Source organism: Oreochromis niloticus, linkage group LG7 (genome assembly GCF_001858045.2).
Source record: "Oreochromis niloticus isolate F11D_XX linkage group LG7, O_niloticus_UMD_NMBU, whole genome shotgun sequence".
NCBI classification, from domain to species: domain Eukaryota; kingdom Metazoa; phylum Chordata; class Actinopteri; order Cichliformes; family Cichlidae; genus Oreochromis; species Oreochromis niloticus.
In genome coordinates, this window is record NC_031972.2 from 21,164,730 (window position 1) to 21,176,799 (window position 12,070).

The window sequence follows — 12,070 nt, forward strand, 5'->3', positions numbered from 1 at the left end:
TAACCTATTCAGCTGCTTGTGAATGCAAATATCTAATCAGCCAATCACAGGCAAGAAAAAAAAAGGTGATTTAAGTGACTTTGAAGGCAGCATTGCTGTTGGTGACAGATGGGCTGTTTTACCTTTTTCAGACACTCCTGATCTTCTCAGATTTTCTCAGGAATTTACAGAGAATAGTCCAAACAGAAAAGCGAAATAAACATTTCCCTGAGTAAAAATGCCTTGTTGATGCCAGAAGTCAGAGGGGCATGGCCATGCTGAAGGCAAGAGGAATTCTAAGCCAGTTTCTCAACCCAGCCCATCTGATATCAAAAACCACAACACATTCAAAGTCAATTAAAAGTCGCCTTTCTTGCCCGTTCCGATGCTCGCTTTGAACTTTGAAATGAGACCACTTGGACAGTGGTAATGATAAATAATTGCAAATAGGGCATGTTTACAGAATTTAATGTGGTTTTTATACAGCACCTAACTAAGTACTCCAAATTACACATCAGACGCCATTGCTGCTGCCCTTCACTATTCCCTCTCCCATCTTCCAAAACCTGACTTTTTCACTTCTCCGAGCCACTTTTTGTTCTTGGAGCGGAGCTTGCTCATCCCCCCGCCCTGCAGGAACTGGTGCTTCTGCTTTTTCTTGCGCTGCTTCATGATCTGATCCTTTGTTTTCAGCTCCGAGCGTGCTTTGTGGTCACCAGAGCTCTGTACGTTTGGACCTCGTCGGCCACGGCCACGACCTGGGAGAGGCACGACACAACAAAGAGGTTGGAGGTTATAGCTTGCATGGCTGGAAGAGTGACGTTAAGTATTTACTTTTAGACTTGAGTTAAAACATGGTGGCTGATGGTCTATATTTAACAGGCAGACGTGTTTGTGCTATTCATTTTGATGCCGTCCTACCTCTTGCTGGCTTCCTGCCTCCTCCGCCTGTTTCTCCGTCTGATCCAGATCCTGTATCATCAATCTTGTATTTTTTCTTCCACTCCTCATAACTGACATGTTGTCAAGTGATACAACATCTTCACAATACAGCTTAACATTGTCATAGGAGTAGAGAAGAGGGTCATTAAGAGCAGCACACAGAGAAGCTTTTTGTTGGAAGGATACAAGTTCTTCCTGTTCTTCTTGTTACTGATAACCTGACCGCTGTCTGTTTTGATCTTCTTCTTCTGGTCTTCTTTTCCCGTTTCTCTCACAAAACGCTTCTTCTTACGGTCCCTAATAAAACAAAGGGGGGAAAAAAGACTTTAAATTATAGTTTTAAATGACCATTTTATGGATATTGAGTCAAACCATAGGGAAATTTGTACCATTTCATCATTTTTTTCTGCTGGTTAAGGCGATCGCCTTCATCTCCCATGAGATCAAGGACAGCTGAAGAGGCCTGCTGTTCAAAAGCACTGCCCTCTCCACCGAGACTCAACCTGTCGACGCGTAACACAGGACAAAACGGCATAAAACACAAAGCCATTCACATTTTTTAAAGAAACAGATGCAACAGTTTAATGCCTCACCCTCTCTCAGAGTCAAAGTCTTTAGGTCTGTAAGGGATATAATACTCTTCATCTTTGCCTGACTGCCTTTTTTTCTTGGTCTTTGGTCGTTCTTCACCATCTTCCTGCTGACCTCTTCTTTTACCACCTACCACCTCTGAAAACACCCCCTGGTGGAAATGGAAAGAATTACATGGTACAAAGTGACAAAACATGATACAGAGATCCTACTATCTTCCTCTTCTAGTTTGTATACAACATCAGCTACATCAAAACTGCATTTTATTTTGCTTCATCTCCATCAGACAGCACAAACAACTTTCTCTTTTTGACTCAAATGTTGGTTTTGAATGAAAATGATGAAACAATCCTGGGTGTTTATTCAACTTGTGAGCAGGTTTCTAATCCACCGTACTATTATTATTGACACTAGTACATGTTCTTGCTGCTGGCGAACTAATACACTTAAGAACATAAAGCAAAGCAAAAAAGTGAAAAGTAGGTCTTGCCTATATAAATAAACATAAGACAATTGTGAGACTTTGACATAGTAACATCTGCAGTAATATTTACACCTCTGATGACATCTCACAAGGGTTAGCTTTATTTTGAAACCAAGATTGTTTACACAAAGTTTGTAATTGCAGAGAAATACTCCATTTATTTTGGTCATTTCATTTTCGAGCAGGAAGCTCACCTTTTTTGTTATACCCTTTAGATGAACAGAGAGTTTTTTAATTAAATACATATTCTTTAAATAATGTTCCCTCTTATAAAAAGTAGGATAATTAAAAAAAAATTAAATAAAATAGAAAAATGTCTGTTTTTCTGTTGTCTGTTATATAACATTAGGTATGTTCGTGGCAATTAATTTCTTAATCAGCTAAACAGGTCATTTAAGAAACAGTCAAATATTAAGTTAAATTTGAAAACAGTTTAAAAAAAAATATCCCCATTCCAAAATTTCACACGACAATCTCATTGGCTCACGGAGTGATGATGTCACAAGGTCGCCTTAAGAACCTTTAATCCTTTGAAGTTTTTTCCACAAATAGGGGTGAGACACAGCTATTCTTAGTTCGTTTCTTCGCAGCATTTGTGTGTGCAGCCTTCAAACGTTCACCACAGAAAGTTTTGGAAAGCTTTTCAGAGTCGTCGTGTACAACCTTCAACATGTATCCAACAAGACACCAGCCAAAACAAAATGAACACGCCGCTTCTCCTTCCTGGCGTGGCCGGCCAATTTCCCCAAATGACCTCTTATCCATCCAAAGGGCATTACATGACAGTAGGAAGGAAAACTACCACCTCCAGAAGAAAATTCAAAAAGTTGAAGAAGAGAAACTTCAACTGGAGGAGAAGTGTAGACAGATGGAAGCGCAAAATAAAAACCTGGAGGAAAGACAACAACGCCAGCCCGACATAGAAATTATTAATGAGGGCTGGGGAATCAGGTTTGGACAAGCCCGAGAGCAGATCGTCTTCTTGATTAAAGAAAACAAGCAGAAGACGGCGGAACTAAAGGAGATGTCCAACCAGCTTCAAGACAGCAAAGCTACTGTTGAGAAGACAGAATGGGATCTCCAATATATGGACCAAATGAATCAGCTGCTCCAAACCAAGTTCGATGAAGCTGTGAAAAAAAATAAAGAAATCCTCCAACAGAAGGAAGAACAGGAGACAAAGCAAATAGACTTGCAGCACAAACTCAAAGTCACGGAGGAAAAATACAGAATGCTGAAAGAAAAGTTGGATGAAGCACTGTGCCAAAATAAAGTCCTTCTTCAAGAGAAAGTGCAACAGCAAGAAACATTGAAAGAAGAGAAACGTATTGTCAAAGACTTTGAGGGTAAAAATCTAAAACTGCAACAGTTTTGTAATGAACTGAAGAACAAAACAAGTGAACTAGAAGGGGAAAAGGAAAAACTGGACAAAAGATGCTCACAGATGCAGAAAAGGATTGATCACATGGCGAGAAACAACTCCGAGCTCACTAAGGGGATATTGTTGGAATACAACAACTTGAAGCGCAAACACACTGAAATGCAGGCGCAAAAGCAACACCAAGACAAAATACATGACGACCTGCAGCGTACTCTCCAAGACATCCACAGAAGAAATGAGGAGTTAGAAGACATGTACAAAGAAGTACAAGAGAGAAATGCAGACATGCACAAGGACAAGCTAATGCAGGAGGCAACATCCAAAGAACTCAAAGAAAAGCTTGAAGAAAAACAAGCAGCATTAGAAGAGGTGGAGCAAACATGCAAGAAACTTGACAAGCAAAACGCAGAAACAATCGATCAGCTAAGAACCCTCATCTTGGAGAAAAAGGCGCTTGTGGAAAAGTCCATGAAAAAAAAGAAAAATGCTTCCGCTTGCCCTGGAGGAGGGACTCTGCTGCTTCACCTGATGTAGCCTCATCTTGCTCCACCTCTGTCCTTCCCCCCAACCAGTCCCGGCAGTTGACTGTCCCTCCTGAGCCTGGTTCTGCCGGAGGTTTCTGCCCGTTTAAAGGCAGTTTTTCCTCCCCACTGTCGCCTAGTGCTTGCTCAGAGGGATTGTTGGGGTTTTCTCTCTTTTACCTTGTTTCATTAGTTACTTGTTTAACATTTTTGTTCTTACTTCGTTTTACCTTGTTTCATTAGTTACTTGTTTAACATTTTTGTTCTTACTTCGTTTTACCTTGTTTCATTAGTTACTTGTTTAACATTTTTGTTCTTACTTCGTTTTACCTTGTTTCATTAGTTACTTGTTTAACACTTTTGTTCTTACTTCGTTTTACCTTGTTTCATTAGTTACTTGTTTAACACTTTTGTTCTTACTTCGTTTTACCTTGTTTCATTAGTTACTTGTTTAACATTTTTGTTCTTACTTCGTTTTACCTTGTTTCATTATTTACTTGTTTAACTTTTTTTGACTTGCTTGTTTATAATAAACCAATTGAATTTATCTTTTGTGTATTTTTGTCTAATCTTTTCAGAATTTTTCAAAAACATTCATATCTGTCGCTTATTTTCTTCTTGAAACCTCATAAATGGTGAAGGAAAAACCCTGGAACATGGTTTGAAACACTGAAATTGTTTCAGCTCAAACCGCCAAAGTCATACGTGTGTGTGTGTGTGTGTGTGTGTGTGTGTGTGTGTGTGTGTGTGTGTGTGTGTGTGTGTCACAGGTGACACGGTGTCACTGATTAGGTCATCATGTTTAGGCTCATTCACTCGAGAAATTATTTAGGCCAAATCTTTAAAACTGTATCATTGCATACACATTTTCAATTCATTTCAATCACAAATGCAGAAATAATTATTTGCAGTATCTTATCTCATTTATTATGAGAACGTCATGCCTGATCATTTGCACCCACACCATCAAAAATGGGGGCAAAAGGGAGGAGATCGCATTTAATCGGTTATAACAAGAGGTCAGAAATATAAGTGCTGCAGAAACCTCTGAATCTCAGCTAAAAGCTCATGTAAACCATTTCTACAATCACAAAACAAATCGAAGTCACCAAACAGTTAAAAGAGCAGTTACGTCACCATGAATCTGTGGACAGGTAATATCCATATTTTGATTTATGATTTCCTGGAGTTCAATGTGTGTGCTTAATCCTTTATGAAACTGATCTGAACCTGCAACTACAACGATGCAGGGAGGAAAGAAAGAAACAATACTTCACCCATGCTTACATTTAGATCACTCTCCTCCTTTTCTGTGATGTCACAGTCAGCAGTAGTGGTGGGGTTGACTGGCTGCTGCAGCCTGCTTTCTGCAGCTCGGTCCTCTCTCTGCTTGCTGAATTTGTCCACTAGCCGAGTGTCTTTAGAGCGTTTGGCCCGCATCACCTCACTGGCTGGTGTCTTACTACTGGAGTTGATTTCGAAGATGGTCTATTTCAGGAGAGAATTATATGTTTCTTTGCTTATTAGAACACATTTTACCAGAAAATGCAGCGCTGTGACGTGTCTGCATCAAACTCACCGCTTTGGATTTGTAGCTCTTGATGGCATCGACTATTTGAAGGCACTCCAGTTCCATTTTTTCCAGACCACACCCTGAAACAAATTAAATCAAATTCTCTTACTTAACTGCCATCAGTTCCTCACTATTCCTTTTGATTATTTTCATAATTTCTCTCTTCTTGTTATAATTTATCCTCCTTTGAACTTACCGAGTACTGGATGGACACCCATGCTGGACAGATCTATGTTTTTAACCCGTCTGATGGACTCCGGCGAGGGGTTTGGCCGCGACTTGAGGTACTGCTTGTAGGCGTTCTCTGAGACACGGAGCAGATTTTGCAGGTCCAGCGAGTTTTCATGAGACGTGATCACATGAGCACTTTCATCATCCAAGATCCTCTGAGGGACTCGACCAAACACACCTTCTGAATCTGGAGTACGAAAAGAAATGCAGACATTTCAATACAGTGACAGATAAAAAGAGCACTAAATAAAGTTTATTAGCAACCTCAAATGTGTAGCACATCAGTTAAACTGTTCATCTGACAGGCATGCAGTAGAGTCTACCTTGTGTGTGTTCAGGTGAAGCAAACTGAACTGGTCGCCCTAGGAAGAGGTAGAGGTCATAGACATAAGGCATTTCATCAGGACAAATCAGACTATAGGCTGTGCCACTTCGGCCCGCTCGTCCCACACGCCCTGATGGAAAGACAGGGGAAAAATACTCGTAATGCTGGCCTAATCATTTCAAATTCAACAGTCTGAATCACTTTGTTCATTCTGCATACAGCTGCTCACCAACTCTGTGCAAGAAGAGTTTGGCCTTGGAGGGGAAGTTGTAATTGATGACATTATCCAGCAGGGCGATGTCTATACCACAAGCAGCAACATCAGTCACCAGAAGCACCATGGCTTTCCGGTGCACAAATTTCCCAATGTTGATCTTCCTGGCAGTCTGATCAAGGGCACTGTAGATGTAGGCACACTCTAAACCTTCTGACGACAGCAGCTGGACATCAGAAAAAATAAGAAGTCAACTAAAGCTCTAGTTTTTTAAACAATATTTAACATTTTCACAAATCTATGCTACACTGTTATCTTACCTCCTTTAGGTACTCCACATGGTGTTTGGTGGCAGCAAAGACCACTGTCTGTTCCTGAGGCTTCACTACGTTCCTCAGGAGGTGGAGCAGCAGAGCCGGCTTGTCATCCACACGCAGGTGGAAGAATGACAGCTGATGGAAGTTAGAAGAAATGAAAACATGCTCAAAGCCATGGAAACATCCAGGTGACTGTAAGGACTTTTGCTTTGGGCTTTACATTTAAATCATTCAACATTTCCAGGAGAAGAATACAAAAGGTTTGAATAGCAAGTGTCTGAAGACAGAGCGCCAAGTAGAAAGACCAAGACACTGACACAGAAGCTGATTTGGCATAAGTTAGCATGTAGAGTAGATGCAATAATCCTGTACTGAGGTTGTTAAAAATGTATCAAAACCTTCCATCTAATTTCTGAGATTAAACAAAAGGTAAATAAAACAAAAGCAAGTTCTGCCTTTTTACCTTGATCTGATCACTGAGCTTAGAATCCACATCCAAACGAATCAGAACAGGTTCTGTGCCGCCTGTGCATCGAACCACCTGGGGGCTCTTCAACTGGTGGGGGAGGTTGTCAAATCCTGCAGGAGATTTCCTCTCTTCAGGAACTCTCTCTGCAGGAGGGGGAGATACAGGAGAGGTGGAGGAAGATCTCAGCCTGGGCGTCTATTGTCTTGTGTAGTCTGGAAGATGAGTGGATGATGGGGTGGGTGCAGTTTTCTCTGTGGTGGGTCAGGTGGACTGTCCCGGGCTCTGTGGGCCGGGCGGCGTTGCTGCACTGGGCCCCGGTCCGGATGGGCCTGGGCCCCCTTTCCCTGGCGGGTTGCAGAGTATGGGGGTGCCTACTGGGGTCAGCGGGGGAGCTGGCCCAGGGAGGGGTCACTTGCCCCTCCCTTCCTTCCCTCCCCATCTCCAGCTGCCTCCCTCTTCCCGCTCCACCACAATCACCCACACATGCAGGGCCTTGGGGTAGGGGTGTGTCACCAGGGTGCAGAGGAGACATCCCCCCCCTCTGTCCCCTTCTGGCTGCCTCTGCCTCAATTTTATCCCACAACTTAGACATTCACATTACTCACACTCTCATTACACATACATATAGGATCTTGGGGTGGGCACGCTACACGGATTCCAAATTACCATCAGGGTGTACACTTCACCCCTGGCGTCGTTGCCCACCTCTCAATTTTAAATACACGTAGACATTGAGGGCTAGCAGGAGGGGCTATACGCTTACCTGCTGCTCTGGCAGGTAGCTCCATGCCCTCCTGGGTTTAAATGCACCTTAGAACACACATACATCAACACTACATATGAGCGGGTGGAGGGAGGTTTGGAGTCTTCCTACACCCCCGTTCTCTGCAGCCTGCTGGAGCGGGGGGGCTAGGAGGAGGAGTTGGCCGTCCGACTGGGGTCTGGAATGTGGGGCCTCCCTGCTGCTGCGGAGTCAGGGCAGTCTGCTTCTCCCCACCGCAGGGAAAAGGGTAACACCACCTGGGTCTGGGCGCAGTTTCCCCTCCAGGGGCAAGGGTACCTAGACCCGGGGCTTAGAGTACGCTTGGGGAGTGTGATTGTGTGTACAGTGTCTCTCTATGTCTGTCTCCACGTTGGGTGAGTGTTGAGTAATTGTATATGAGAGCATGAGGGTGGGAATAGATGTTTGTATCTGTGTGTGCCTGTTTGTCTGTGTCTATATGTCAGGTTGGGTATCAGACCCCACCTCTCTGGGACATCTCAGGCCCTCCAAGGTTTGGAGGCCCATCTCCCCCCACCACTTCCCCTGCCGGTGGCAGACGCCCTCAGACATCGGTGCGTTGGTGGTTCTTTGTGTCCGGGGGTGGGCGCCCAGTACCCACCGGCTCACTCCTTGGTGGCTGCTTATCGGGGCATGGAGCCTGGGGCTCGCTCGGGCCACTTCGGGGATGGGTGCCCTTGGCCTCTCGGCCCGGGGCTCGGTCACTCAGGCACAGCTGGCTGCCGGCGGAGCTCACGGGCACGTCACTGCAGCCCCCCCGGCTTCTGCTCCGCGGCTGCTGAGTGACCCCTCATCTGGGACTCTCCTCAGCTCTTTCTGGATAGTGACGCGGCTGCCCTCTGTTGGTCTTCCTTGGTCTCTTGTGTTCTGGGGCCTCTGGATGTCTGGAGTTTTGATCTCCTCCATACCTGCTTCATGCCCTGGAGGACGGGGCAGTGGCCCCCACACCCTCTAGCAGATCATTACATGAAGGAACCTTTTAAAAACAAGCGCGTTCATGCTCACAGGTGTACACACAGGTGATCACACACACAAACTACACCCTTTTTGGCTCCTACCTCAAAGCACACACTGCGCTGTCGATCTCACGTGCTGCACCATAATGTTTAATATTTAGTATTTACTGTCATATTCCCATATATCATTGTGATCTTGTTTATTACTCTCGTTTTCTTCTGCTTGCTTTCTTTTTTCTTTCTCAACAGGTGATCCAGGTGATCGATATATGTATTTTTGTCTGCTTATTCTGTTGGTTTTTGTTTTTTGCCCTTTTCCCCGTCCCTCTTCTCAGGTTTTTTTTTTTTCCCTTTCCCTCTTTCTTTCTCCCCTTTCTTTCCACCAGTCAAGTCTGTCCCGTATTCAGCAAGTGAAAATAAAATAAACAATAAAAGGTGAATCAAATGGACCATTACGGCAAGGCTGGGATGGTCCATTTGGTAAAGTAAATCCGTTGGGCATCTTTCTTCGCCTTTAGACAATAATTCTGATGGCAAAAGAACCAAACGGGACAGGTTAAAAAAAAAAAAAAAAAAAAAAGAACAGGTTCTGTCAGGCCTGGGAAAAAAGTTTGTATACACCGGTGTGAATATAATTAGGATTATTTGCCTTTAGATGCTAAAAACATGGAAGCTAAGTTGAATGAATATGTTTTATGATGAGAAAATAAGCCAGAAAAACTTGAGAACCTACACCGTGGAGGGTTAATTTTTAGATGAACCCAATGTGTAAAGAAAACATTACTTCTTTAGTTATACACAACATTTCATAAAACAGACTGGAACATATATTTGGGATAAAAGCAACTGCACTACCCTGGTTTTAATCATATTTACCAGATAAATTCCAGTTTTTTACCACATAAAACCAAACAATTTTCTCTTTTGTTCGGAGCTTAATATTGGTTTCTCAACAAAGGACTGCAAAATTTTAATAACACGCTGATTAAGTTTGCCCAGTGACACACATTTGTAAGCTTCATTTTAATGGTTCTTTTAATACAAAATGAACATTTTATTTAATTCTAAAAGTCTCTTTTTGCATGTAAGTGCATGAATGGCTTTTATGCCCCGTTATATCTATCATGTGCTGATTGTGAGTTCAATGGACAAGATAAATTCCACAGGGTGTTCATGCTTATCGTACATGTACATGTAAATATACAGATACAATGAATAATAATATCTGTAAATACATCTATGGTTCATTTTGTAGAATATGATCATGTTCCAAAGCCCAAATAAATATTTGTAGATATGTGTGCATGTAAAAAATAAGGTTAATGGACAATCGCTTATATTTTCTTCATATTGCATAATCACGTGTCTACATGCTATATTCACTTTAGAAATATAATGCATTTTATTTGAGTTATTGGTTTAGCTAGATTTTATATTGTATGCACTGCTTTAGTTGGTAAATTATATGTAGCCTTATTTTCTCTCTCTCTCTCTCTTAACAAGTAACTGAGGCTTAAAGTGATACTAACAAATTAAAATGCATTCAGGATTTAAATCACAACATGAGTACCAGGTTCAGTTTTGGCCTCTGTTATAAAAAGTGCATTAAACACAAAGATCTGCTTACTTTACCCACAGAAAGATAAGTTGATGCGTTTTATGAACGGGTGTGATATAAAGAGCCCACTACTGGGAATTATGACAGTGCTCCATCTCCATGTGTTGTGTTTGCACCAATCAATTGTTTTTCATCTTCAGCTGCATTTTCATCTTCAGCTGCATTCACACAGACAACTGTAAGCCTCAAGTCTTCATGAGCCAGGAGCCAGCAGCAATCAATAAATGGTATGCATGCATATCATCCCGAAACAACAGGAGCATTATAATCACATCCAGATGGACCAAATTAAAATTTGATCTAATACTGCTGTTGTGATTTGGCCCCATATACATAAAACTGAATTGAACTACATTTAATTTCTTTTGTAAATTTATCTAGTAATTTCCAATTTTATGAATAAAAATAAATGTGGATATTATAGGCATATAAAGTAACTGATGACTTGGTCATTGTGGCTTTTTATAAAACATGAATTATATTTCTTATTTTGTTGGTTTGTTATTTTGTTGGTTAAGTGAACATGCCCAATACAGTTATAATAAAGGTCGTCAATGTCACAGTTATTTTTCAACATACATGTCAAATTTCCTTTCTTCAAACTTTCCTTCCCTAAATGTCCTTTCCTTCCCTTAGTACCTGGCAAGGTACTAAGAGCATGTGCCCACCAGCTCACCCTCATCTTCACCAGACTCTTCAACTTCTCACTGGATCAGGCAGCCATCCCATCCTGTCTAAAATCAGCCACAATCATCCCAGTGCCGAAGAAGTCTCCCATCACCAGCCTGAATGATTACCGCCCTGTGGCCCTCACGCCGGTAATCATGAAATGCGTTGAGAGACTAGTCCTTCAGCATATCAAGGATTACCTCCCCCAGAATTCGACCCCCACCAGTTTGCATACCGCGCAAACAGATCCACAGAAGACGCCATGGCCACAGCCCTCCACGCTGTGCTGAGTCACCTAGAGCAGCGGCAGAGCTACGTCCGAATGCTCTTCGTGGACTACAGCTCAGCCTTTAATACAATCATCCCGGACATCCTCATCACCAAACTGGTCACTCTTGGCCTCCCTCCTCTCACATGTGCCTGGATAAAGGACTTTCTCACAAACTGGCCCCAGACTGTAAGACTCGGCCCTCATCTCTCCTCCACTCGCACACTGAGCACCGGCTACCCACAGGGCTGTGTGCTGAGCCCCCTCCTGTATTCTCTCTACACCCACGACTGCAGTTCGACCCACAACAACAATCTCATCATCAAGTTTGCTGATGACACCACGGTAGTCGGACTCATCTCAAAGGGAGACGAGGCAGACTACAGAGAGGAAGTCCTGAAGCTGGCAGCCTGGTGTTCAGAAAACAACCTGGCACTGAACACAAGAAAACCAAAGAGCTCATTATCGACTTCAGGAGACACAGCACTGACTTAGCCCCCTTTACATCAACGGGGAGTGTGTGGAGAGGGTCCACACCTTCCGGTTCCTTGGTGTCCTCATCTCTGCTGACATCTCCTGGACAGACAACATCTCAGCGGTCGTCAAGAAGGCCCAACAGCGGCTGCACTTCCTGAGAGTCCTCAGGAGGTACAAGCTGAACTCCAACCTGCTGCTGACCTTCTACCGCTCGTCCATTGAGAGCCTGCTAACCTACTGCATCACAGTATGGTACGGCAGCTGCACTAAGGCG

The 12,070-nt window shown here is 43.0% G+C and overlaps 1 protein-coding gene across 1 annotated transcript; it reads right to left on the reverse strand.

The window, feature by feature from the left end:
* Positions 1 to 504: 504 nt before the first annotated feature.
* On the reverse strand, positions 505 to 9,634 carry LOC109202983 (ATP-dependent RNA helicase DDX54-like). The gene is made up of 13 exons (XM_019361997.1): positions 9,620 to 9,634; positions 7,022 to 7,099; positions 6,562 to 6,693; positions 6,257 to 6,467; positions 6,026 to 6,157; positions 5,668 to 5,889; positions 5,478 to 5,551; positions 5,186 to 5,386; positions 1,515 to 1,663; positions 1,311 to 1,424; positions 1,108 to 1,218; positions 901 to 992; positions 505 to 737 (listed from the first exon to the last, which is right to left on the reverse strand). Exons 1-13 carry the CDS (start codon positions 9,632 to 9,634, stop codon positions 520 to 522), a joined length of 1,749 nt encoding a protein of 582 aa, XP_019217542.1. The 3' UTR covers positions 505 to 519.
* Between the last annotated feature and the right edge of the window lie 2,436 nt (positions 9,635 to 12,070).

What these genes read in the sequence shown, in the direction of transcription:
- LOC109202983 (XM_019361997.1), bottom strand. An exon ending in GGGTGTCCATCCAGTACTCG is followed by an intron (nt 5,552 to 5,667) that starts GTAAGTTCAAAG and finishes AATTTGTTTCAG; the next exon opens with GGTGTGGTCTGGAAAAAATG. An exon ending in AGAGCTACAAATCCAAAGCG is followed by an intron (nt 5,387 to 5,477) that starts GTGAGTTTGATG and finishes CTCCTGAAATAG; the next exon opens with ACCATCTTCGAAATCAACTC.